The following is a 26,611-nucleotide window of genomic DNA, read 5'->3' on the forward strand; positions in this document are numbered from 1 at the left end:
CTCATGCCTGAGCCTCCTCAGTGGCTGGGGTTACAAGTGTGCAAAGTTCTTGTTTCTTTTTCTTTCTTTCTTATTTCTTTTTGCTGTACTGGGGATGGAACCCAGGGGCCTTCTACCTCCGGGCTACACTCCCAGACCTATTTTATATTTTTTATTTGGAAACAGGGTCTCTTAAGCTAGCCGCTGGCTTCGAACCTGCGCGGTCCTCCCGTCTCAGCCTCCCAAGCGCGGGGATGACAAGCGTGCGCACCACGCCCGGCTTTTTTTTGTTTTAAGATTGAAATGAGTTTATTAAAAAGATAGAAATACAGAAAGCAGTTACAGCCCCGTGCCACTCAGGAGTGCCATGGGGGGTGATCCGAATGAATCCACCCCATTTTTTAACTTTTAAACAGCGTCCTAAGTGGCCTAGGCTTTCCTAAAACCTGCGCTCCTCCTGTCTCAGCCTCCCAAGTAATGAGATTACTGGCAGGCGCCAGCACGCCCGGCTCAGTTGGCTATTTTAAAAATAGTTTGTTAAGCCAAAGTGTTAAAGACTGGCTCTAGAAATGCTAAGCGGTGAGGTTTGAAGTTCTTTTCTTTAATTTGGGGGGATTCTGTCCTGACTTGTGGTTTTTAGTGAGCATGTGTTGTGTGTCCTAGCATGGCAGGATGGCTGGTAGACCGGTGAGCAGGCCTCTCCTAGAGAGCTGGCGTGCCAGGGAGGGGCGGCAGTCATCAAGGTAAAGAGCCAAGGCCGCCCCCCGCGCGGCGCACGCTGGTAAACCTAGTGCTTGGGAAGCTGACGGGAGGATCACAGGTTCGTGGCCAGCCTCAGTCCACAACTTCACGAGATCCCGTCTCAATGAATAAAATGGGGCTGGGGTATAGCTTGGAGGTAGAATGCCCTTGTTTTCAATCCCCAGTACTTACCTACCTACCTACCTACCTACCAACCAACCAACCAACCTACCTACCAACCAACCAACCAACCAACCAAGAAAAATGGAAAAAAAAGAAGCAAGCTATTCTGTAGTATGGTGTATGCCTGAGACTGTGGATAGCATGAGAGGTGGACACCATAGGGATGTAGATGTCAGCGCACTTAGGTGGAGGAGAGAAGGAGGATTTGTTGACCTGAGGGTTGCAGGACAACAAAAACCATCCATGCCAATCACGGGGGGAAAGAACATTCTAGAAGGAACATTCTAGAAGATATTTTAAAGGTCAGCTTCATGTGTCCCAGAGGTAGCAAGGAGGCTGACGTGGCTTCATGCCAGTGAGCTCGGCCAGAGCTGGGCAGAGGAAGTTGGAGAACCCTGAGGGCGTGCAGCCGTGGGGGGAGGGACTGTAGGAGGCATCACCTGTCAGAAGGACCCCTCCACATCTGCGCGTGCCGAGCTGAGGCTAATCTGTCAGCCATTGTCATCTGGGGCAGTTCTGTCCCTACCCCACACCTGGCAGTGCTTAGGGAAATTTGGGGTTGCTGTGTCTGGAGGTGTGGGGTGCCATTGGCAGGGCTGCTGGGTCTCCTGAACTATATTGGACGGCCCTACAACGTGGAGTTTCTAGTGTGCCAGGGATTGTGCGAGATTTGTGTGTGGCAGAATCCAGGCGTGGTGGTGCACGCCTAGATCCCTAGGACTCGGGAAACTGAAACAGGAGGATCACAGGTTCGAGGACAGCCTCAGTAACTTAGTGAGGCCACGTTTCAAAATAAAAAAATAACATAAAATACTGTTGGGAGTGTAGCTCAGTGGTAGAATGCCTGGGTTCAATACACACACACACACACACACACACACACACACACACACACACACACACACACACACACACACAGAGTCAGGAGTTCAAGATAGATGTCAGCCTGCTAAGATTCCTAGGTGAGAGGGTATCCAGAAGCAGGAATCAGAGTTCAAGCCAGGCATGGTGGCTCATCTTGTGATCCCAGTACTTGGGAGGCTGAGACAGGAAGATTGCAGGTTCAAAGCCATGCTCAGCAATTTAGTGAGGCTCTTAGCAACCTAGTGAGACCCTATTTCCACATAAGAAACAAAATCAGGCTGGGGGTATGGCTTGGAGGTACAGTGCCTCTGGGTTCAATCCCCAGTACCCTCTACTCCCCCCCAAAAATCAGGGTACCCGTGGCCAGGTTGCTGGAGCTGTAGTTAGGATGTTGGTCTGCAAGTGGGTTGGGCAGCGCAGCCGCCAGGGCTTTGGGTAGACGTAGGTGCTGCTGCCACCTAGTGGTGGAGGCCGGAGTTGCTGCCAAAGGTCCTTGGAGCACAGGTCCCTGGGCAGAGTGGTCCACCCCCATGGCTGCCGAGGTTGTGGCTGGGCTGAGAATAGCCGGACTGAGCACCCAGAAGGATCAGGAAGAGGCAGCCAGGAAGGAGTGCAGGGTGAGGAGGCAGCGACACCAGGAAAGCATGTCGCCCTGAAGACCTCAAGGACAGGTCTCGAGGAGGCAGGCAGGGTGGCAGGCAGTGCAGAATGACTTCAGCGCGTGAGTCCAGGGGCCTCCCCGACCATCGTGTCTGCAGGGCTCCCCCAGACGGAGCCATAGAGGCCCGGGGAGGAGTTCGGGGCGCCTGGGTCACGGAGCCTGCGGCAGCCATGGTGGCGCCCAGCCAGAGGCCCCCTGGCACCCGTGCCTGCCCCACCCCGTCACCTGTTCTTCAGCAGGACATCAGGCCCCGGTTCCAGTGACTGCTCGGTGCCTCACTTGAACCAGAGGGGGCTGCGCTTGGAGCCTGGGGAACGTTTGTCGTTCCCCAAATCGTGATTCCCTTTCTAACGCCCCTCCCACTCCATCCCCTGAGCAGACACGCTGTGCAGAGGCGTCCTGTGACATTTCCTCGCTGCCAGCCACGGATGGCAAGAATAGTTCTCTCCCAAACCGGCGGCCGCCGGGCTTCCTCGTGACACCGTGCGTCTTTTTGGTGTGGCTTGATGCAGGGGGGCTGGAGGGTTCTGCTGTCGTGTGTCCTGTGGCTCGGGGACGCATGTGGTAGTGCGGGGACCTCAGGGACACTGAGGCCGTTTGTCTGCCCTGGACGCTCTTCTGTCCTTGGGCTCACGTCTCATCCTTGTCAGCTGGGACACGGGGATTTCAAGGGCAGGGCTTCCTGCTCCCCAAGGGGAAGAGGGTCTGCTGGGACCGATGGGGGAACTCTCCAGGGTGGTACCAAAGTCAGAAAGTGAGCCGGGCGCGGGGGCGCTCACCTGGGAGGCTTAGACAGGAGGCTGGCAGGTTCAAGGCCAGCCTCATCAATTTAGGGAGGTCTTCTACAACTTAGTGAGATCCTGTGTCCAAAAATAAAAGAGGACTAGGGATGCAGCACAGAGGTGGAACATCCCTGGGCTCCATCCCCAGTACCCTGTACACACACAGAGAAGTGCAGAGGAGTGCCGACTGGGTCTCTAGGTAGCGCCTAGGGCCCGAGCCAAGGCTCCGGGTGCGCTTGTGTTTGTCATGGGACAGTTGTGAACAGACAGCACTGATGCCAAGTGCCAGGGTTGATGGTGAGCTTCTTATCTAATGAGGCGGGGTTTCATTTAAAAGTACATGGAGTTGGGCATGGTGGCACATGTCTGCAACCCCAGTACCCAGAGGCTGAGACAGAGGGCCGCAGGTTGGAAGGCAGCCTCAGCCTAGTGACTCTCATAAACCTGGCGAGACCCTGTTTCCAAATAAGAAATAAAATCAGGCTGGGAGTGTAGAATGCCTGAGGTTCAGTCCCCAGTTGATAAAAAAAGAAATACACACACACAAAACCACATGGCTCTGACGGCGCACACCTCTAATCCCAGTACTTGGAAGGCTGAGACAGGAGGATTGCAAGCTTGAGGATAACTTTGGTAAGTCGGGAGACTCTCATCAACCTAGCAAGACCCTGTTTTAATAAAAATAAAATAGGGCTGCAGATGTAGCTAAGAGGTAGAATGCCCCTAAGCTCAACCTTCAGCTCCCCCCTCCCACCCCCAAAATAAAACAAAACATAAGAAATCAGGCATTGTTGCGCAGGCTTGTAATCCGCACACTTGGGAGCTGAGTATAGAAGAAGAAGGCCGCAGGCCGTTCTTAGCAACATCGCGAGCCTCGCAGCAGCCTAGCAACGTTCTCTCGTCCCCTCCCAGAACTGGAGGTGGAGTCCAGGGGCATTCTACCTCCAAGCTACGTCCTCAGCCCTATTTTATTTTTATTTTTATTTTTTTGTGGTACTGGGGGTCAAACCCAGGGACTTTTCTACCTCCAGGCTACACTCCCAGACCTATTTTATATTTTATTTTGAAACAGGGTCTCACTAGGTTGCTGAGAGCCTCACTCAGTAGCTGAGGCTGGCTTTGAACCTGCGCGATCCTCCTGCCTCAGCCTCCCAAGTGCGGGGATTACAAGCCTGCGCCACCGCGCCCGGCAACGCTCTGTTTCAAAACAAAAAGCCGGGACGTGGTGGCTGGCACACGTTTGTAATCCCGTGCTTGGGAGGCTGAGACAGGAGGATCCTGCAGGTTCAAAGCCTGCCTCAGCAACTAGTGAGGTCCTCTGTAAGTAGTGAGACCTTGTTTCAAAATAATAATAATAAAAAAAGGACTTGGGGTATAGCTCAGAGGTAGAATGCTTCTGGGTTCAATCCAGAATTCTGCAAAAAAAAAAAGGAACAACAACAAAAACAAAAATAAAATAGGGCCAGGGTGTAGCTTAAGGTAGAATGCCTGTGGGTTCAATCCCTGCTACCAAAAACCAAACAACCCCCCCAAAAAACTCCAAATCAAAGCAAAACAAACCTCCTACGAAAAACAAATGTGAAAAGGCAAAATTATAGAGCTCGGAAACCATTTAGTGATTGCCAGGGGTTGAGGTGCAGGAGACTAATCACTGGGTGAGGGATTCTCCTGGAACGAGCTGCCCTGCACTCTGTGCAGGGCTTAAAGCCACAGAACAGGATTCGCCTCAAAGCAAATTTTACTCTCTGCAAATTAAAATTGACGATACCTTTAAGGTAGGTAATAGCCCCATTTTGTGGAATTGGGAACTAAGGCACAGAGAAGCAAAGTCCCATTATAGTTTGGATTTAAAATGTCCCCCAGCCGGACATGGTGGCACACTTGTAATCCCACTAATTTGGAAGGCTGAGACAGGAGGATCAAAGATTTTAGGCCAGCCTCATTAATGTAGCAAAGCCCTCAGCAACCTAGTGAGACCCTGTTTCAAAACCAAAAATAAAAAAGGCTAGGGGTAGCTGGGCGTGGGGGCGCACGCTTGTCATCCCAGCATTCGGGAGGCTGAGACCGGAGGATCGTGGTTCGTGGACAGCCTCAGCTACTCAGTGAGGCCCTCTGCAACTCACTGAGACCCTGCTTCAAAATAAAGAATAAAAACTTGGGCAGGGAGTGTAGCTCGGAGGTCAAATGGCCCTGGCTGGGTTCTGTCCCCAGGCCCACAAAAAAAAAAAGAGGTTAGGAATGTAGCTTAGAGGTAGTGTGCTCCGGAGTTAAATCCCAGTACCACACAAAAAAGAAAAAAGAGCATGCCCCCCGTTGGGTGGCACACGCCCGTAATCCCCGTGCTTGTGAAACGGACTTGTTCTTACCAGAGCTCTAGTCTACAAAGTGTGAAAAATGACCCTTGCAGACCACCGGAAGGCGACAGGGAGCTTGTTGTATAGAGAACGGGGAAGGGAAAGAGGCGGAACCCCGTTGTTGGCCATGGGGACCCGGAGTCAGAGCTGCCTTCAAACACCGCTTGGGAGTGGCCCAAGCCACGTGCCGTCAACTGCAAACTGCTTTCTCCCAAAGTCCACGCCATCTGCAAGAAGAGGTGCCGGTCACCCCAAGGCCTTGGTTGGCCTCAAGGTCCAGCGCGTGCCTTCGGGTCACTGCCTGAAGTTTCCCGGGCCGAGTGCTATCAATTACACACTGCTTTCAAAGGCAACACAACCTGCAGGAGAGAGGAAGCTAGCCCTAGGATCTCAGCAAAGCACTATTTCAAAAATTAAAAAATAGCCCGGCGTGGTGGCGCACGCTTGTAATCCCAGCATTTGTGAGGCTGAGACAGGAGGATCGCGGGTTTGCTGCCAGCCTCAGCTACTTAGGCCCTTTGCAACTCAGTGAGACCCTGTTACAAAATAAAGAATAAAAAATAGGGCTGGGAGTGTAGCTTGAAGGTAAAATGCCCCTGGGTTCTACTCCCAGCACTGCAAAAATAAAATAAAATAAAAATAGCCGGGTGTGGTGGCGCAGGCTTGTAATCCCCGCGCTTGGGAGGCTGAGACAGGAGGATCGCACGGGTTCGAAGCCAGCCTCAGCTACTTAGTGAGGCTCTCGGCAACTTAGTGAGACCCTGTTTCCAAATAAAATATGAAATAGGTCTGGGAGTATAGCCCGGTGGTAGAAAGCCTCTGGGTTCCACCCCCAGTACCACCAAAAAAAAAAAAAAAAAAAAAAATAAATAAATAAAAAGAACTGAGGATGTAGCTCTGGGTTTAATCTCCAGTAGAAAAAAAACCAGCACACCTTAAATGCCCCCCAATCCTCAGGGGTAAAGCATGCCCCAGTGCACAAGGTGCAGAGTAGGACCTGTCTGGAGGAGGCGTGTCACTCACCACGGGGGTCTTGGGGACGGTTTGTCCGCAGGCCCTTCCTCTCTCTGCTTCTGGCCTCCATGATGTGAGGGCCGAGTCCCAGCCACACTTCTTTTTGCCGCGCTGTGCTCTTTTCTGCCCAGCCTGTGGACTGAAGCCTCCAAAGCCGAGAGCCCAGGAAACCCTTCCTCCTCCAAGTTCCTCTTGGCAGGTCGAGTCACAGTGCCGGGAGAGCGCACTGTAACAGTAGCCTGCCCCGGGTCACCAGGGGCACGCTCACCGGGCTCCGGCCTACCTGATAGAAAGCTCCAGCCGTGGGCTGAGATGCCACCCGTGTTCCTCATGCCTCTTGGACACGTCGGCCCAGCTGTGGGGGTCAGGGCAGAGGTGAACCTTCACTCTGGATAGTACAACACGGGCGTGAAGTGCCCTTCTAGAGGGAGTAGCTCTGTTCAGGTCCACCTGTGGTCGTCAGGCTGCTTGAAACTTAAAAACAAATCCAGGTTTTTACATGAGCTCTCCTAGTTTTATTTTACTTTATTTATTTATTTATTTATTTATTTATTTATTTATTTATTTAGTGGTCCTTAGAATGGAACCCAGGGGCCTTTGACTTCCGGGTTACACTCCCAGACTTATTTTATGTTTTTATTTGGAAACGGCCTCACTAAAGGTGCTGAGAGCCTCACTAAGTAGCTGAGGCTGGCCACAAACCTGGCAGTCCTCCTTCCTCAGCCTCCCAAGTGCTGGGATTTCAAGCATGGAGTACCATGCCTGGCTTAAACTCTTCTAGTTTTAAAAAGTTGCCTATTGCTAGGCATGGTGGTGCAGGCCTGTTATCCCAGTACTTATGAGGTCAAAACCAGGAGGATTGTCGGTTCAAGGCCAGCCTCAGCAATTTTATTTATTTATTTGTTTATTTATTTCTTTTGTGCTGCTAGGGATTGAACCCAGGGGCATTCTACCTCTGAGCTACCCCTTAGCCCTGTTTTATTTTTATTTTTGAGACAGGGTCTCACTAAATTGTTGAGAGTCTCACTGTTTGTTGAGGCTGTCCTCCAACTTGCCGTTCCCCCGTCTCAGCCTCCCAAGTATTGGGATCACAGGCGTGCACCGCTACCCTTGGCTAAGCCTCAGCCATTCGTAGCTAGACCCTCAGCAACTTAGTATGATCCTGTTTCAAAGTAAAAAATATAAAAGAGAGCTGTGGATATAGCTCAGATGTAGAATGCCCCTTGGCTCAATCTCTAGCACTACACACACACACACACACACACACACACACACACACAGCTATCAAACATACAGCTACCTGGGCAAAACAGGTACAACACAAAGTATAAACAGCAGTCCGTGGTTACCTGCTGGGTTCTTTTAGTTTTTTCTATTTTATTTTTTCTTAACTAGGGATTGAACTCATGGGCATTCTACCTGTAGGCCACATTCCCAGCCCTATTTATTTATTTATTTACTATTTTTAATTTTAATTTTTTTTTGTGGTACTGGGGATGGAACCCCAGGGGCATTCTCCCTACAAGCCCAATTTTTTTATTCTTTATTCTTTCTTTCTTTCTTTTTTTTGGTGGTACTGGGGTTCCTGGAAGCCCTCCTACCCCCGGGCTACACTCCCAGACCTATTTTTACATTTTTACTTGGAAACAGGGTCTCCTAAGCCAGCGCGCGCGGCTGGCTTTGAACCTGCGCGATCCTCCTGTCTCTGCCTCCCAAGCGCAGGGATTACAAGCGCGCGCCACCACGCCCGGCTTTATTTTTTATTTTGAAACCGGGTCTCACTGAGTTGTAAAGGGCCTCACTGAGTAGCTGAGGCTGGCTGCAAACCACGACCGTCCGGTCTCAGCCTCCCATATGCTGGGATTACAAGCCTGCACCACCACACCCGGTTCTTATTTTTATTCCTTTGTGGTATTGGAAATGGAAGCCAAGAGCTTTCTCCTTCCAGACTACACTCCAGACCTATTTTTATATTTTATTTGGAAGCCGGGTCTCACCATGTTGCCGAGAGCCTCACCAAGTAGCTGTGGCTGTTTTCGAACCTGCCTGATGGTCCTGTCTCAGCCTCCCAAGTACTGGGATTACAAGCGTGCGCTACCACGCCCGGCTTTATTATTTTTATTTTGAAGCAGTCTTGCTAGGTTGCCGAGGGTCCCTGAATTGGTAATGGTGGCTCTGAACCTGCTGTCTCAGCCTTCCAGATACTGGGACGACAGGCGCCCCCCCGCCCCCCCTTCCCCCCCTGCCCAGCTTTCTTTTGGTTTGTCCACTGCGCTTGATTAACGATGGGCGAGGAGGAGCAGGTGGCCCACGAGGCTTGTGCGCAGCCTGGTTCTCGCCCTGTTGCTGACTCCCTGGGCCCCTCATTGCCGTCCTGGGGCCTCGTCTCTCCTCTTTCATACCGGGAGCAGAGCGCTGCTGGCTTGTGCGGGACCCCCCTCTGTGTCTTAATGGCCACTATAAATCATTAATGTGAATGTGCTTCTAAAATTGGCCGACAAGAGCAGGGCCCGAACCTGCTCCCCGCTTCCTCTTCTGCCGAGTGTTTCCTGCGGGCTGCACAAGCCCAGCAGCCCGGCACTTCCTCGGTGACGCTGGTGTACCCCGGTGCTCTGTGGGAGATGCGGGCCACAGCCGGGCCACTTAGCGACCCCCGCAGCCTTTCTGCCTGGTCTTACTTTTCGTGTGTGTGCGTGGTCCTCGGCAGGCGACCACCTTTGTTTCCCTGTCGAGTGTGATGCGGAGCTGAGCCCGCCCTGCTCAGGTTTGCCCCCATTTTCTTCATGAAGAGTGAGATGAGAAGACCTGATTGTCAGGAGGCATCTTGCCAGAGACCTGGCCGAGTGCCATTGTCCTCGAAGGAGCCGCCATCTTGCGTCTCCCCGAAGCCCGTCCACCATCGTTCGTCTGCGGTTTTAGAACAAAGGAAATCCGTCTCTCTCTTTTTGTTGTTGTTCTGTTTTTGTTTTGTAACTAAACAAGAAACACTTGAAGGCTGAGAGTGTGGCTCCATGGCAGGGTGCTTGTCTAGCGTGTGCGTGTGCAGCCCCAGGCGTGATCCCCAGCACTGCACACTAAAAAAGAAGCGCTTGTAGTTTTCCTTTAAAGAGTTTGTTTTGACGGGTGTGATGGCTCACCCTTGCAAGCCCAGTACTAGAGAGGCTGAAAGGAGCGTCCCGGGTTCGCAGTCGGCCTCAGCCACTTTGCCCCTCCACAATTTGGGGAGACCCTCCCTGTTTCAAAATAAAGAATAAAAAAATAGCCGGGCGTGGTGGTGCACACTTGTGATCCCAGCATTCAGGAGGCTGAGACAGGAGGATCGCGGTTCACGGCCAGCCTCAGCTACTCAGTGAGGCCCTTGTAACTCAGTGAGACCCTGTTTCAAAATAAAGAATAAAAAATAGGGTTGGGGGTGGAGCTCGGAGGTAAAATGCCCCTGGGTTCCATCCCCAGTACAGGACAAAAAAAGGGCTGTGGGTGTAGCTGGGAGTAGAATGCCCCTGGGTTCCATCCCCAGCACTGTAAAAAAAAAAAAAAGTTTGTTTTTTGAATCATAAATTTACAGGGGAAGAGAAATTTCTTAGAGCCCATCTCATGCAAAGCTAGTCGGCCTGTAATCTGATCTGGGCGGTCCTGCTCACGTGTACTCCACTGGTGCGCAGGTCTTGCTAAGTTGCCGAGGCTAGCCTTGAACCTGCAGCTCTCCTGCCTCAGTCCCAAGTGATGAGATGATAAGCATATGCCACCACGGCTGGCTGCTTTTTCTTCTTTTTTAAAATTTTAATTTATTTATTTTTCTGGTGGTACCGGGGTTTCTGGAAGCCCTTCTACCTCCGGGCTACACTCCCAGATCTATTTTATATTTTTATTTGGAAACAGGGTCTCTTAAGCCAGCGCGGCTGGCTTTGAACCTGCGCGATCCTCCTGTCTCCGCCTCCCAAGCCCGGGGATGACAAGCGCGGGCCACCACGCCCGGCTCTTTTTTTTTTAAACAGGGCTCCTAAGTTCCAGTGGCTGGCCTTGAACCTGTGATCCCCCTGGCTCGTCTCCCAAGTACTGGGATTATCCAATCTGGGTCTCATGCAGGCTCCGTAAACTGCCTACTGCTGAACTCTAACCCCCAACCCATTTATTGCTTATTCGTTTCCCAGGGCAGCTTTTTATATTAACATCTAGAAATCTGCCTCACCTGTATGTCAGCAGCTCTTTTTGTCCTAAAGGTAAACTAATATTTACCCAGGTACCTTGTTTAACTGCCTCTAGGTTATCCTCCTTTTTTTTTTGCAATTGATAAACTACAGCTGGACATGGTGGCACACGCTTGGGAGACGGAGCCAGGAGGATCTGAAGACGACAGGTGTAAGGCCAGCCTTCGCAACCTAGCAAGACCTTGTTTCAAAATAAAAATTTAAAATGGCTCGGGGTGTAACCTAGAGGTAGAATGCCCCTGGATCCAGCCTTCAGTACAAACATAGAAGAGCTGAGAGCCACAGAGCGCGCCCTCTGCCCATCGGGTGTGGCCCGGGGATGAACTCCTAGCCGAGGAGTTGGAGGGTCAGAGGCCGCACGCCGCTGGCACGTTGAGGGACCTCACCAAATCGCCATCCGAAGTGGTTCTTGTGATATGTACTCGCTGCAGACATGTGAGATCAGGCCTCTCTTTCCGGCATGGTTTTATTCTTTTTCTTTTATTATCCCTGGTTTCCATTTATAGCCGGAGCTGTCTTCCTATCAGCTGAAAAGTTCAAAATGTTGGCAGCCAGGGCGGCTTCTGCAGATCCTCCCAATATATAAGGGCAGGTGGAGGAGTCGTGACGAGCGCCCGGGAGCCGCGGGAGCGAGCCGGGAGGACGGGGATCCTCCGCTGCCCAGGCTTTGGAGAGGGGTGATTACATCTGCACAGAGTCCTGCAGGCCCGCCCAGGGCCAGACAGCCTGGCCTGCACATTTCCTGGTTTATTCTTTTTTTTTTTTTTCCCGACGGTACTGGGGATGGAACCCAGGGGCATTGTACCTCTGAGGTACACCCCCAGCCTTATTTTTCAGTCTTTTTTATTGTCGAAGCAGCGTCTCACTGAGTTGCGAATGGCCTCGCTAAGTAGCTGAGGCTGTCAGTGAATGGCAGTCCTCCAGTCTCAGCCTCCCGAGTGCTGGGATTACAAGTGTGCGACCCCACGACCGGCTTGTTTATTATTACAATGGCAAACACAGCCGCAGCTACTGACTGGAGGAGTCTTATTTTGTAAAATGGGCGTTTTATCTTCGCTGCATCCTTCTAGACTGAGCGGTGCAGAAGCCAGTCTTTCAAGGGTAAAATTAAGGGACTGTATTTATCATAGGCATACCTACAGATGCAAACACACACACACACACACACACACACACACACGTGCAGGTGCAGGTGCAAAGGGAAGGCTGTTCAGGCCAGGCCTGTCTCTCTGTCTGTCTCTCTTTTTTTGTGTGTTACTGGGTATGGAACCCAGGGATATCTACTTCTGAGCTCCATCCCCAGCCCTATTTTTTATTCTTTATTTGGAAACAGGGTCTCACTGAGTTGCAGAGGGCCTCACTCAGTAGCTGAGGCTGACCTTGAACCTCGATGATCCTCCTGTCTCAGCCTCCCAAATGCTAAGATTACAAGTGTGCGCCACCATGCCTGGCTCTGTCTCTCTCTCTCTCTCTCTCTCTTTTTTTTTTTTTTTGTAGAACTGAGGATTGAACCCAGAGGGATTCTACCTCTGAACTACTCCCCCATTTCTTTCTTTCTTTCTTTCTTTCTTTCTTTCTTTCTTTCTTTCTTTCTTTCTTTTTTTTTTTGTGGTACTGGGGTTCCTGGAAGTCCTTCTACTTCCGGGCTACACTCCCAGATCTATTTTATATTTTTATTTGGAAACAGGGTCTCTTAAGCCAGCACGGCTGGCTTTGAACCTGCGTGATCCTCCTGTCTCCGCCTTCCGAGCGCGGGGATTACAAACGTGCGCCACCACGCCCAGCCTACACTCCCATTTCTATGTTATTTTTTTATTTGGAAACAGGATCTCATTAAGTTGCTGAAGGCCTTGCTAAGTTGCTGAGGCTGGCCCTGAACCTGCTATTCTCCTGTCTCAGCCTCCCAAGCACTGGGATTACAGGTGTGCACCACCATGCCTGGCTCTGGGCCTCTTTAACAGCCTAAGGGATTGGTGGCCTGGGGTGGGGGTGGGTGGCGGGGGGGATATGGGGACTCCAGGATGGAGCTCACGGCAGGTGGGTCGTTGGAGGCTTCCTGCTTTCCGGCTGTTTCCTTGATCCTCTAGGGTGGTTGGAAGGGGGTCCAGGGGGGAGAGGGCTGAGAGAAAGCCAGGGCAGCCCACCCGTAATGCGTCTCACTCTTTCCTGGACCTTTGTAGCCCCCTCTTGGGCTATTTGGGGGCAGTAGGGGCAGAAGAGGAGGCTGGAGAGGAATTTCAGCAGTGCCAGCCCCATGTGGTTAACACGCTCTGAGTGAACGTGTTACTGTGACGCTTAGCTTTTGAAGATCTGAAAGATGCCATATTCCTCCAGCTGAACCATCTGGCTGGGACTGCCCACGATTGGTTGTTCTGTTGTGGTACTGGGGATGAAACCCAAGTGCATTCTACATGTCAGTCCTTTTTAACTGTATTATTATTATTATTACTATTATTTGGTAATGGAGTTTGAATCCAAAACATTCTACCTCCAAGCTATACCCCAGCCCTATTTTTATTTCTATTTTGAAACAGGGTCTCTCTAGGTTGATGAGTCTAGTCTCACTACTTGCTGAGGCTGTCTTTGAACCTGTGGATCCTCCTGTTCAGCCTCTCAACTACTGGGATACAGGCATGAGCCTCCGGGCCCGGCCTCCCTTGAGTTTTAAGATGTGTGCTTCAGTGGGCCGTGGTGACCATGCTTGTAATCCCAGTACTTGGGAGGCTGAGACGGGAGGATTGCAGATTTGAGGGCAGCCTCAGTAAGATGTAAGACTCTCATCAACCTAGCAAGACCTTCTTTCCAAATGAGAAATAAAATTGGCCTGGGAGTATAGCTCGAGTTGGAATGCCTCTGGGTTGACCCTCTAGTAACACACATACAAAATGTGTGCTTAAGAGGGATTTTTTCATTGGAACTGGATATTGAAATCGAGTGCATTCTACCTCTGAGCTACGCTCCCAGCCTTTTTTTTTAATATGTTTTTTTCTTTTAAATAGGGGCTCGTTAAGTTGCTGAGGCTGTCCTCGAGCCTGCAGTCCTCCTGGCTCAGCCCCCGCAGGTGCTGGGGTTACAGGCGTGCGTGGCTGCCCGGCTTCACGCAGACTTCACCAGGAGGAAGCGGATGGGAGCATGTTGGCGCAGCCCCAGCCCTGGCTCACGAGCGTGTGACTCTGTCTTGCAGATCGAAGCAAGGCGGAGATGGATCTGAAGGAGCTGAGCGAGTCGGTGCAGCAGCAGGCCGCCCCCGTGCCCCTCATATCCCCCAAGCGGCAGATTCGCAGCCGGTTCCAGCTGAACCTGGACAAGACCATCGAGAGCTGCAAAGCGCAGCTGGGTACGCCTCACCATCTCACCCACGATGCCCAGGGGCAGGGGGCGGGGCCTGGCTCCTCGGGCCGCGGGCCATTGGTTGAACTGTTTCCACTCAAGGGCACACATTTTAGGCTAGCCTATTCTGTCCTCCGGAAGAAACTCACCAGCGTTGATTGGCAAAAGCTGCCAGAAAGCTCAAGGTGCAGGTTTGAAGGCAGTGGACGCTGCAGGAGTCCCGCTGTCCCACGCAGAACCGCCTCTGCGGGCCAAGCCCTCCTGCCCACACGCGTGTCCCACTGCCCCCATCCCCGCCTCCCGGAGGCCGAGCGCAGGCCTCACCTCCTCCAGGAAGTCTGCCCCAACTGCCTCGATCTGCCATTTTTATTTTTTATTTTGAAACAGAGCCTCCACTGAGTTGCTTAGGGCCTGACTGAGCTGCTCAAACTGGCCTCAAACCTTGGGTCCTCCTGTCTCCGCCTCCCACGTACTGGGATTGCGGACGTGCTCATGAACCGGCTGCCTTTGATTTTCTCCACTCGAGCATCTTTAGCTCCTTTTGACTCTTGTGGTTTGCGGTTTCTCTTGGGTTTGTCCAAGTCAAGGCAGAGGCCACTCCGGAGCCCGCTGCTGGAGTAAAGACACTCCGAGGAGTCGACTGGTTCCTTAATCTGCTTTTCTAAAACAGCATCTTTTTTTGTTTTTGTGACATTGGGGATGGAGCCTGGGGGTATTCTACCTCTGAGATACACCCCCAGCCCTAGTTTTTTATTCTTTATTTTGAAACAAGGTCTTGCTAAGTTGCAAAAGGCCTCACTAAGGCTGTCTGCAAACCATGATCCTCCTGTCTCAGCCTCCCAAGTCCTGGGATTCAAGCGTACTCCATGACGCCTGGCCTCTTTTCAGAATCTTACGGTGCAGTATTACGTCCCGCAGCCTAACGCCATCAGCTCGTTAACAGGAGCAGAGACCGTGAGGGTCTCAGCGGTACTGAGGTCAGCACTCAGCTCTGGTCCACGCCTGTGCTGAAAGACAAGCGTGACTTTCACCTCATGTCCCTGTGCCTGGACCCCCAGGGACCCTTCCTCCAAGGGCACGGAGGGCTTCTCGGCCCGCACACCCACCGCTTTGCAGACCGGCGTCCCAGAGGGGCCCAGTGTTTTCTGAGCAGAAGCATCCACCTTGACTCCTCCACCAAATCTCCTGATTTGTCAACTGGGCAAAAAGTTGTAAATTAAAAAAAGGCAAAAAGCAGCTGGACGTGGTGGCGCAGGTCTGCAATCCCAGTAATTGGGAGGCAGACAGAGGGTTGCAGGTTCAAAGGCAGCCTCAGCAGCTTAGACCCAGTTTCCAAAGAAAAAATCAAATAGGGCTGGAGGTGTAGCTCAGAGGCAGAACGCCCCCGGCTTCAGTCCTCAGCACCAACAATCAAACAAAAAGCACAAAGGAGACAGAATTGCTGCCCGGGCAACGCTGCGCCCCGGTGGACGGCCCGCTGGCCGGGTGAGCTCGGGGCCGAGTTCGCACCCTTTTCTCGAAGGCCTCGGCTTTCTTTTTGAGTCCTGGGCGCGGGGAGAGGGAAGCTCTGGACACGCAGGGGAGGTAGCGCTGGTGGTATTGAGAGCCCAGGCTTCTCCTTTTGCCTGTTCAGTTCTTTGTGTCCCGGGGCAAGTAATTTTGGGGGCCTTTATTTATTTATTATTTATTAAAAAAATTTTTTTTGTAGTACTGGGGATGGAACCCAGGGGCATTCTACCTCTGAGTTACACCCCCAGCCCTATCTTTTTATTCTTTATTTTTTGTAACAGGGTCTCACTGAGTTGCAGAGGGCCTCACTAAGTTTAGCTGAGGCTGTCTGCAAACCGCGATCCTCTTGTCTCAGCCTCCCAAATGCTGGGGTTAGAAGCGTGCGCCACTACGCCTGGCTTGGCCTTTATTTTTTAATCTGTAAGTTGGACCAGTTTGAAGAGCTCGTGTCTGGGTCCCCCTCATATCCCTCCTGATCTTGGTACCAGTTATCAGCCTTGCGGAGATTTAGCTCTGAATGAGTCTAACACTGACCTTGGTAGATCCTGTGTATTCTTTGAAAATTGCTAATGGAAGCTCTCTCTAGACCCAGGGCCCACATGTCAGCTAAGGTTTATTGAACCAGTGTGTTAGGATTTGAAATGTGATTTTTTTTATTCCAGTGTTCGGCATGGGAACTTTTTTTATTTATTGCTTCTGTTCTTTATTTCGTGACTACACCATGTGCTGGGTTTTCTTTTTGGATGCAGGCATCAACGAGATCTCGGAAGATGTCTACACCGCTGTTGAGCACAGCGACTCGGAGGATTCCGAGAAGTCGGAGAGTAGCGACAGCGAGTATATCAGTGACGACGAACAGAGGCCCAAGCACGAGCCGGAGGACCCCGAGGACAAGGAGGAGAGTCGGGTGGACAAAGAACCGTCCGCTGTCAAAAAAAAGCCCAAGCCCGCCAACCCCGTGGAGGTCAAAGAGGAAAAGGACAGCGCGTCCCCGCCCAGCGAGGAAGCGGACCCCGGGCCCACCAAGGACAAGCCCAGCCCGGAGCCTGACAAGGACTTTGCTGAGAAAGCCAAGCCGTCGCCGCATCCCACCAAGGATAAGCTCAAGGGAAAGGACGAGCCCGACTCCCCCACGGTGCATCTGGGCCTGGACTCCGATTCGGAGAGTGAACTTGTCATAGACTTAGGGGAAGACCATTCTGGGCGGGAGGGTCGAAAGAATAAGAAGGAGGTCAAGGAGTCTTCGCCCAAGCAGGAGGGTAAGTCGGGCAGGGGTTTCCAGCATCTTCCTTTGGTTTAGAATTGCACCTCGCGTGCCGGGCGTGGTGGCGCACGCTTGTAATCCCCGCGCTTGGGAGGCGGAGACAGGAGGATCGCGCAGGTTCGAAGCCAGCCGCGCTGGCGTAAGAGACCCTGTTTCAAAAATGTAAAATAGGTCTGGGAGTGTAGCCCGGAGGTAGAAGGGCTTCCAGGAACCCCAGTACCACCAAAAAAAAAAAAAAAAAAAAGAAAAAGAAAAAGGAATTGCACCTCGTGTGTGTGCTACTAAGCGGTGAGGCCCCGCGTGAGGGACACACGGTAAGGTTTTGATCCCTTTAAGGCCGCCCAGCCTTAAATGATGACGCAGCAGAGCCAGGGCTTAGAAGTGGGCCTGCCTTGCCCGGGATGGGTGGCACACACCTAATCCCAGCACTTGAGAGACCGAGACAGGAGATCACAAGTTCGTGGCCAGTGTCAGCTACTTAGGCCCTCCACGACTTAGTGAGACCCTACTGCAAAATAAAGAAAAAAATAGAGCTGGGGTGTAGCTCAGAGATAGAGTGCCCCTGGGTTCCATCCCCAGTAACCCCCCCAACCATAGATACACCAAGAAGTAGGTCTTCCTGCCTGTTTGACCCTTGCTGAGCGAGCCCAGGTTCCTCAGGGCCCGGAGGATGTCTAGGTACAACCTGGCCTCTGGCCAGCAGGGGGCAGCAGCACATGCTCAGTTGTGGCTTCAGGTAATTCTTAGGGCCAGATGTCCCTTGTGGGAGCACAGGAGCACACTGGCTGGGCTGAGTCCTGCCTGCCAGCCTCTCAGCCCCCCGCCCCCATTCTTGTTTTATTATTATTATTATTATTATTATTATTATTATTATTACTACTACTACTACTACTACTACTACTAATTTGTGGTCCTGGGGATTAAACCCAAAGGCTTTTTACCTCTTGAGCTACAACCCTAGTCCTTTATACTTTTTACTTTTTAATTTTCTGTTACTGGGTATTGAACCCGGGGCTATTCTACTGCTGAGTGATGTCTCCAGCCCTGTTTTATTTTTTATTTTGAAAGAGGTCATGCTGGGTTGCTGAGCGTCCTCTGACCTACGATCATCGGTCTTCCCCTCCTGAGCACTGGGGTGGGAGGTGTGCACCACCATACTCAGCTTACTTTTTGTTTTGTTTTGTTTTTGGGGATTAAAAACCCAGAGGGCATTCTAGCTCCAAGCTATGCACCCAGCCCAATTTTATTTCTTATTTGGAAACAGGGTCTCACTAGGTTGTTGAGAACCTCATGATGATGCCGAGGCTGGATTTGAACTTGTGACCCTCCTGTCTCAGCCTCCCGAGTACTGGGATTACAAGCATGTGCCACCACGCCTGGCTTTTGTTTTTGTTTTGAAATAGGATTACACTAGGTTATGGCAAGTCTCATTAGGTCGCTGAGACTGGCCTCGAATCTGTTTATCCTCCGGTCTCGGCTCCTAAGTACTAGAATTAGAGGCATGTGCCACCACGCGCGGCTCTCTCCACTCTGTTCTGGACTAGTGGTGACGCCAAAGCCTGCCGCAGGTCAGGCCTGTGGGCAGCCCCTCGAGAGGAGACTGAGCGATTTGAAGGGTGTTTTACCTTTAAGAAGCTGTCAGCACGGTTTCTAGTTCACTTGGCATGTGGCAGAGATTCCAGCTGCCCAGGGTACATGCTGAAGAATTAGACTGGAGAAGTGCTGCCCTGGGCAGATGAGAGGCCGCGGCCGTCAGACCCGATGTGCTCGGTGGGCTGCCCAAGGCGTGGCAAGGCGTACTTGGGAGCCGTCTCTGAGATGCGGGGACGGCTCCCAAGAAGTCCAGCGGCACCATAGAGAGGGGACGAGAGATGGCAGGACGACGTTTGTTGCAGAGGATTGTGGGCATATTTGGTGTAGGCGGTAGGGGTCCTGTGGCATATTTACACCTGTTCCTTTATTCTGGAACAGATAATTTTTTTTTCTTCTTTTTTGCGGGTCTGGGGGTGGAACCCAGGGGCATTCTACCTCCAAGCTACACCCCCTGCCCTATTTTTTATTCTTTATTTTGAAACCGGGTCTCACTGAGTTGCAGAGGGTCTCACTAAGTAGCTGAGGCTGTCCGTGAACTGCGATCCTCCAGTCTTAGGCTCCCAAATGCTGGGATTACAAGCGTGCGCCACCACGCCCGGCTCAGATCTTTTGATCGATTGATTTTACGCCCCTTCCCCCAGTCAAGAAGCATCTTCCCATTGTGCTTTTCTGTGAACAGGCGTCTGAACCAAAACACTGCTAATGTTACAACTTCAGGAAGCCGCCGTGTGTTGTGGTACTAGAGATGGAACCCAGGGGCCTTCTCCTTCGGGGTACACCCCTAGACCTATTTTATATATTTTTTATTTTGGAAATAGGGTCTCACTAAGTCTCACTTTCAGCATTCCAAGTATTGGGATTAGAACCGTGGGCCACCATGCCTGACTAGGAAGCCATCTTTTTTTTTTTTTTTTTTTTTTTGGTCAGTACTAGGGATGGAACCCAGGGGCATTCTACCTCTGAGCTACACTCCCAGCCCTATTTTTTATTCTTTATTTGGAAACAGGGTCTCACTGAGTTGCAGAGGGCCTCACTAAGTAGCTGAGGCTGTCCGCGAACCGCGATCCTCCGGTCTCGGCCTCCTGAATGCTGGGGTTACAAGTGTGCGCCACATGCCTGGCTCAAAGCCACCTTGTTTATGGTCGTCCTTGTAGCAAGAGGGTTGTAGCTGGTTAACTAGTCAATAGTAATGGTGTATATTTGTTACTGGTGGAAAAGGGGGGGCATCGACTGTGCTTCTTGGGGGGAAACCCTCCAGGTGGGCCCCGCTGCCCTGCTCTCAGGAGAGCCCAGTCCAGTGTCTCCTCTGTCTCTGCAGGGGAGGGGCCGTGCCCAGTGTTTGTAGGTCACTCCAGGACGACAGGACCTCTCTCTGCAGGATGGCTGTCCCCGGCCCAGCTTCCCGGGACACATCCTGTGGGCAGCAGCTCTCAAGCTTGAGGCCTTCACGGTCACTCTGTCCTTTCACAGCCTGTATAATGAATTGACTTTTATCTAAATCAACCCATTAGAGGAAAAAACTTAATGCACTATAGGCTTTACCTGAGCCCCACGCAAGAGCAAAACCTGTGCTACGTACTATCCCAAAGCACGGTGGGGGAGTGGTACTGGGGATGGAACCCGGGGCATTGGACCTCCGAGCTACACCCCCTGCTCAATTTTTTATTCTTTATTTTGAAACAGGGTCTTATTGAGTTGTAGAGGGCCTCACTAAGTAGCCGAGGCTGGCCTTGAACCTGTGACCCTCCTGTCTCAGCCTCCCAAGTACTGAGATTACAAGTGTGTGCCACCACGCCTAGGTCACTTACTGGGATCTCCTGATGGCGGCTCCCTGCGCTGTTTGGTGGTGGCTGAGGGCAGGGCTGGGCCTCGCTCTTCCTCCTCCTTCCTGGAGGCCCCCCCCTCCCCCATTGGGCCTTAGCTGTGAGCTCGCGCTTTGGGAGGTAGATGAGGTCGGGCTGAGCAGGCAGGTGGGGATGCGGCTTTCTGCGGGCCGGTGCTGGCCTTCTCCTGCATTCCTGGCTTGGATTGGTTTTACCGAGAACTTGTAGGCACGAAGCCCCTGCAGGTGAACCCGAGTCCAACCCACTTGTTGTCCACTTGTTTTCCCGCGTCATCTCCAGCTGTAGGTAAAGCTCCAGCCGCCGCCGCCAGTGCCGCCGCTGCCACCACGGCAGCAGGCAGCCAGTCTCCCCCCGAAACCCCGGTGCTCACCCGCTCGTCCTCCCAGACGCCCGCGGCGGCGGCGCCTGGCGTCCCTGCCACCACCAGCGCCACCTCCACCGTCAGCGCCACCGCCCCGGCCACCACCACCGTCACCGCCGTCGCCGGAAGCCCGGTGAAAAAGCAGAGGCCGCTTTTGCCGAAGGAGACCGCACCGGCCGTGCAGCGGGTCGTGTGGAACTCCTCAAGTAAGTTTCAAACGTCCTCCCAAAAGTGGCACATGCAGAAGATTCAGCGGCAGCAGCAGCAGCAGCAGCAGCACGGCCCGCAGCCGCAGCCTCAGGCTTCCCAGGGGACGCGATACCAGACCAGACAGGCTGTCAAAGGTACCGCCCCTGCTCTCTGTGGCGCCCGCCCCCTTTTTGCCACATCGACAGGAGAAAGACCATTGCCGTTTTATTTTTATTTATTTTTATTTTTTCCGTTCCCGTTTGTGTCTTGGCCATTGTGTCCTGAAGACCTTCCATGTTCCATTTGGCATTATTTTCTATATTTTATTATTTTTTATTTTTTATTATTTTTTTGTTTTGTTTCGAAACAGTCTCGCTAGATAGCTGAGGGTCTCTTCAAGTTGCTGAGGCTGTCCTTGAGCCTTCTTTCCTCAGTCCCCCAAGGACTGGAAGTGCAGCGGTGCATCACCATGCCTGCGGCTGTATTTGGCATTATTTAAAAAAAAATTGGTTTGTGACTTGCTTTTTTTTTTCTTTTTTTTACTTAAGACAAATTTCTCCCTTGTTTTGTATTTTTTTTCCCTCATTTTATAAATGATACATGCATGTGTTCTCCTTAGGAAGGGGGCACAATATATATCAAAATTGAAGTAAAATTTCCATTTCATTCATTTTCCATGTCATTTTGCTTTCTGGCTCAGCAGCCTTGGTCCACCATTGTAAAACCCCTTCCTGTGCACGTGTGCATCTATGTTACCTATATATTTAATGTGATGCTCCAAAAATATCACTTTTTTTTCCTTCCATAAAAGTGGGGAAAAAAAAAAAGTGGTACCGTCTTTGCCTTTCCCCCTCATCAGCATGTCTTGAGGTGTGTCTGTGTCAGTGTGCGCCTTAGTCTTTTGGACTGCTGCGTAGTGCTCCGTAGTTGATTTACGGCATCTATCCCAGGTGGGCACCTAAGGGTTTCCAGTTACTTCCCTGCCTCAGCAGCGCTGAAGTGCAGTGATGTCTTTGTATAAGTCCCTCCTGCCCATGAGCGCACTTCATGGTATCATTTTGGGAAGAGCACAGTCGTTAGAGCAATAGCAAGGGCTACCCTGAAAACCAGGACCATCCTCCTGCACAGGAGGGGCCGGTGGCATTCAGTCATGTGAGTGTGCAGAATCAAAACTCCGAAGTTGACTGGGCCAGACCCCGCCCTGAGAGTCAGCGCGCCCCTGGGCGTTGACAGAGAGCCCAGGATGGAGCGTCTGGCTGGAGCACCCCTGGTGACCAGGACCCCCGATGGGTCCTGGCGGGATCTGAGGTGGACAGGTAGCTAGATCTGAGTCGGCCTCAGTGAAACTCTGCCAGAACGGGGCGAGGGGGAGACCGAAACACGGGGTGCGTCAGGTTGGAGGGCGGCTGGCCCGTTGCACTGGGTTGGAAGTCGGCAGGCTGAGCTGCACAGGGCGTTTGAGATGAGCGTGGCTGCCGGTGTGCTAATCCTATCCCAGAAGCAGGGGAGCCTCCTCCGGGGGGAGTTCAGGTGTCGCCCAAAGACTCATGGACGGTGTAGCTCTCAGTTTTCAGATTGCGTCGTGTCACAGTAAAGCCTAAGTTGGCAGGGCAGAGCTTCATCCGCAGTAGACTATCACAGCGCTGGTTAGAGCAGCAAGGAGTCATCTGAATCGGCGGCATTCTGTCGCTCACTAGAAAACGTCGTACGAACTGAACTCAATCAGTGATATGCTGCTGTCCTAGGAAAAGAGCCCAGTATGAATCACACTGTGATTTATTTATTTTTATTTTTATTTTTTTGGCGGTACTGGGGGTGGAACCCAGGGGGCTTTCTACCTCCAGGCTATACTCCCAGACCTAATTTTTAGACTTTATTTGGAAACAGGGTCTTACTATGTTCCGAGAGCCTAAGTAGCTGAGGCTGGCTTCGAACCTGCGCTATCCTCCTGTCTCAGCCTCCCAAGTGCGGGGATGACAAGCGTACGCCACCACGCCCGGCTCACACTGTGATTTACGCAGAGGAGCCTGGGCATCTTACAGGTGGAATGTGGAATGGGGGTCCAGGAGGAACTGAGGGCGGAGGGGCTGAGACAGGAGGATCACAAGTCCCAGACCAGCCTTAGCAACTTAGCAAGAGACCTTGTTTCCAAATTAAAAAAAATAGGAGCCGGGCATGGTGGCGCACACTTGTAATCCCCGTGCTTGGGAGGCTGAGACAGGAGGATCACACAGGTTCAAAGCCAGCCTCAGCTACTTACTGAGGCTCTCAGCAACTCAGTGAGACCCTGTTTCCAAATAAAATATATATAAAAAAAATAGTTCTGGGAGTGTAGCCCGGAGGTAGAAAGCCCCTGGGTTCCACCCCCATACCACCAAAAAAAAAAAAAAAAAAAGAAAAAAAGAAAAAAAGAAAACAGGGCTGGGGTATAGCCTGGAAATAGAATGTCCCTGGGTTCTATCCCCAGCAGTACTAAAACAATAACAAACAAACAAACAAAAATTACAGAAAGCAGAAGAGGGTTGGTCTATGCTAAGCCATCTGGGCTTGCTAAGCGTGCCACACCCCTCAGGGTGGGGCTCCAGCCTCTGGTGGCACGTGAACGGCCGAGGGTTCTTGCGGCCGGGTTTGTCTCGGGCAGGCCAGCGGCCTGCCTTGTGCCAGCCCGCGCTCCTGAAGACGGTTCGCTCTGCGTTTGTTCTTTACCGACTGCAGTTGGGGCCTCATTGAGAAGAGGCCTGGCTAGTTTGGTCAAGGTGAGCAGCGCCGTCACGTGGAAGTAGCGAGGCTTGCTGTGTGCGATGGGGTCCCTTCTCACCACGGCGTGTGGCCGGCCCAGCCCTCGGCGTGCCTCGCCTAACCAGCATCCTTTGCTCTCCTAGCTGTCCAGCAGAAGGAGGTCACGCAGAGCCCATCCACATCCACCATCACCCTGGTGACCAGCGCTCAGCCGTCGCCGCTGGTCAGCAGCGCGGGCTCCACGAGCACCCTCGCCTCTGTGGTCAACGCCGACCTGCCCATCGCCACGGCTTCGGCCGACGTGGCCGCGGACATCGCCAAGTACACCAGCAAAGTGAGTGGGTGAAGGCCACGGCCTGGCGGGTGGAAGGCAGCGCAGGCCAGAGCAGACCCTGTTTTTCCGGAGGCTCTCCAAGGCCGGGTTCTTTCCCTTGAGTCTAAAGTCTGTTCTTAAAAGCAAGGTGTAGGTCAAGCATGGAGTGCACACTTGTAATTCTCGTACTTGGTGTGCTGAGACCGGGGGGGGGGGGGGGGGGGGTGTCGCAGGTGTGAAGGCAGTCTCAGCAAGTCAGCGAAGCTCACATCAACTCAGTGGGACTGTTTCCAAATAAAAAAATAAGGGCTGGGGGTATGGCCCGGAGGTAGACTGCCCGGGTTCTATCCCCAATACGGCTTGATGTTACAATTTTGAAACAAGGATCTTGCTAAGTTGCTGAGGCTGGACCCGAACCTGGATCCTCCCATTACAGCCTCCTAAATACTGGGATTACAGATGGGCGCCACTGTGCCAGCTAAATTATATGCCTTTTTTTTTTTTTTTTTTTTTTTGGTGGTACTAGGGGTGGAACCCAGAGGCTTTCTACCTCCGGGCTATCCTCCTAGACCTATTTTATATTTTTCTGGAAACAGGGTTTCACTAAGTTGCTGAGGCTGGCTTTGAACCTGTGCAATCCTCTTGTCTCAACCTCCAAAGTGCGGGGATTACAAGCATGTGCCACCACGCCCAGCTAAGTTCTATGCTTTTAATCAACTCTATTTCATTAAAATATATATGTATCTTTATTCTTTATTTTGAAATAAAGAGGGGCCTCATTAAGTAGCTGAGGCTGTCTGCAAACCTGGATCCTCCCGTCTCAGCCTCCCAAATGCTGGGATTACAGGTGTGCGCCTCCATGCCTGGCTTCCCTATTTTATTTTTATTTTCAAGGAGGGTATGGCTAGACTGATGAGAATCTCACCTCTTGCTGAAGCTGCCCACAAACCCGTCCCCCTCCTGTCTGGCCTCCAAGGCCCGGGGTGACAGGCACGCACTGCCGTCCCCAGTCTGAACCCCGCTCTCTGCCCATTGCGGTTAGAGGGTTAGAGCCGTGTCGCCGAGAAGAGCCACGGGGAGCCATGGCCTGAATTTGTTTCTGTGTTTTTGGTCTGCAGATGATGGATGCGATAAAAGGGACGATGACAGAAATCTATAACGATCTTTCCAAAAACACTACTGGAAGCACAATTGCCGAGGTGAGAGGCGGCGCGTGGATGCCTTGTGCGGTGAGAGTGTTCCTGGGCTGCTACAAGTGTCGCGGTACCAAGAGGCTCCCAGAGCCCCGGGCCGGCTCCGTCCTCAAGCTTGCCCTGGTGCTGTGGGTGTGGGTGGGCTGCTTCTCTAACCCAGCTGGGGTTCTGGAGAGTTCTGCTCCTGTGATTAATTCGTGTGTGTGTGTGTGTGTTACGGTGGATTGAACCCAGGAGTGTTCTACCTTGGAGTTACACCCCCAGCCCTATTCTGTTTGGTTTTTGTTTCTGTTTTTCAAATAGGGTCTCAGCCGGGCGCGGTGGCACGCGCTTGTAATACCAGCATTCGGGAGGCTGAGACAGGAGGATCGCAGTTCACAGACAGCCTCAGCTACTTAGTGAGGCCCTCTGCAACTCAGAGAGACCTTGTTTCAACATAAGAATAAAAAATAGGGCTGGGGGTGTAGCTCGGAGGTGAATGCCCCTGCGGTCTATCCCCAGTACTGCAGGAAAAAAAAAAAGAAAATAAGAAAAAAAAAATACTAAGGGTCTCACTAAGTTGCTGGGGCTAGCCATGGACCTATGATTTTCCTGTCTCAACCTCCCAAGTACTGGGATTGCATGCCTACGCCCCCACGAAGGAAATGTCAAAAGCAGAGTCTGGATTAACAAATACAGTGGGAAATCTGGAGACCAGTTCTTTTGCTTTAAGTAAAATTGATGCCTTAGTCTTCTTCATGGATTTAGACTTTTCTGTATAAGCAATCCTCGTCCAAGAAATTTTGCACTAGGGTCTCCACAGTTATGTGACTGGCCAGAGACGGAGGTCAGTGTGCGTCAGACACAAGTGGGACCAGGAGACGCTCAGGTCCGGGTGTCTCGAGGTCGCCGAAGGGAAGCCGGAGACGGGGAACCGCGCAGGCTTTGACCTCTGACGTGGGAGGCGTCTTCCCTCAAAAACCTGGGCTGGGTGTGGTGGCGCGCTCTTGCCATCCAGACCTCATGAGGTATTCTGCTAGGTGACAGGTGACAGCTGCCTTATCTGTGGTCAACTTTTTTTGTGGTCCTGGAGATTGAACCAAGGGACACTTTAGCACTGAGCTACACACCCAAGCCCTCTTTTTTGTACCAGGGATTGAATCCAGGGGCGTTCTACTTTAGACCTACACCCCCAGCCCTATTTTTATTTTTATTTTTATTTTGAAACAGGGTCTCTCTGGGTTGGTGAGAGTGTCACAATTTGCCGAGGCTGTCCTTGAACCTGTGATCCTCCTGTCTCAGTGTCCCAAGGACTGGGATTACTAGCATGTCCCACCACGCCTAGCTTAATCTAACTTTGGATGTATTGGTCATATCTGGGTTTTGCTGGGCATGGTGCCACACACCTGCAATCTCAGTACTTGGGAGACCGAGACAGGAGGATCTCAGGCTTGTGGCCAGTCTCAGCAACAGAACAACACCCTTAGCAGCTTAGCAAGACTTTACTTCAA

The 26,611-nt window shown here is 52.0% G+C and overlaps 1 protein-coding gene across 13 annotated transcripts in view; it reads left to right on the forward strand.

Annotated features, from left to right (window-relative positions):
- The window catches only part of ZMYND8 (zinc finger MYND-type containing 8), a gene marked incomplete at its 3' end in the record, with an annotated part of 104,859 nt that overhangs the window by 66,234 nt on the left and 12,014 nt on the right, over positions 1-26,611 (forward strand). For 5 of the 13 annotated variants that reach the window (XM_080716028.1, XM_080716033.1, XM_080716034.1 and 2 more), the window contains 5 exons: positions 13,971-14,123; positions 16,375-16,884; positions 20,606-21,031; positions 23,759-23,949; positions 25,047-25,127. In XM_080716028.1, the coding sequence (XP_080572154.1) occupies positions 13,971-14,123; positions 16,375-16,884; positions 20,606-21,031; positions 23,759-23,949; positions 25,047-25,127 (1,361 nt within the window). The remainder of the gene's footprint in view (positions 1-13,970; positions 14,124-16,374; positions 16,885-20,605; positions 21,032-23,758; positions 23,950-25,046; positions 25,128-26,611) is intronic. The other 8 variants (XM_080716035.1, XM_080716038.1, XM_080716037.1 and 5 more) reach the window with 3 other exon arrangements.

Source organism: Muscardinus avellanarius (assembly GCF_963383645.1).
Source record: "Muscardinus avellanarius genome assembly, chromosome: 19".
In the NCBI taxonomy this organism is placed as follows: Eukaryota; Metazoa; Chordata; class Mammalia; order Rodentia; family Gliridae; genus Muscardinus; species Muscardinus avellanarius.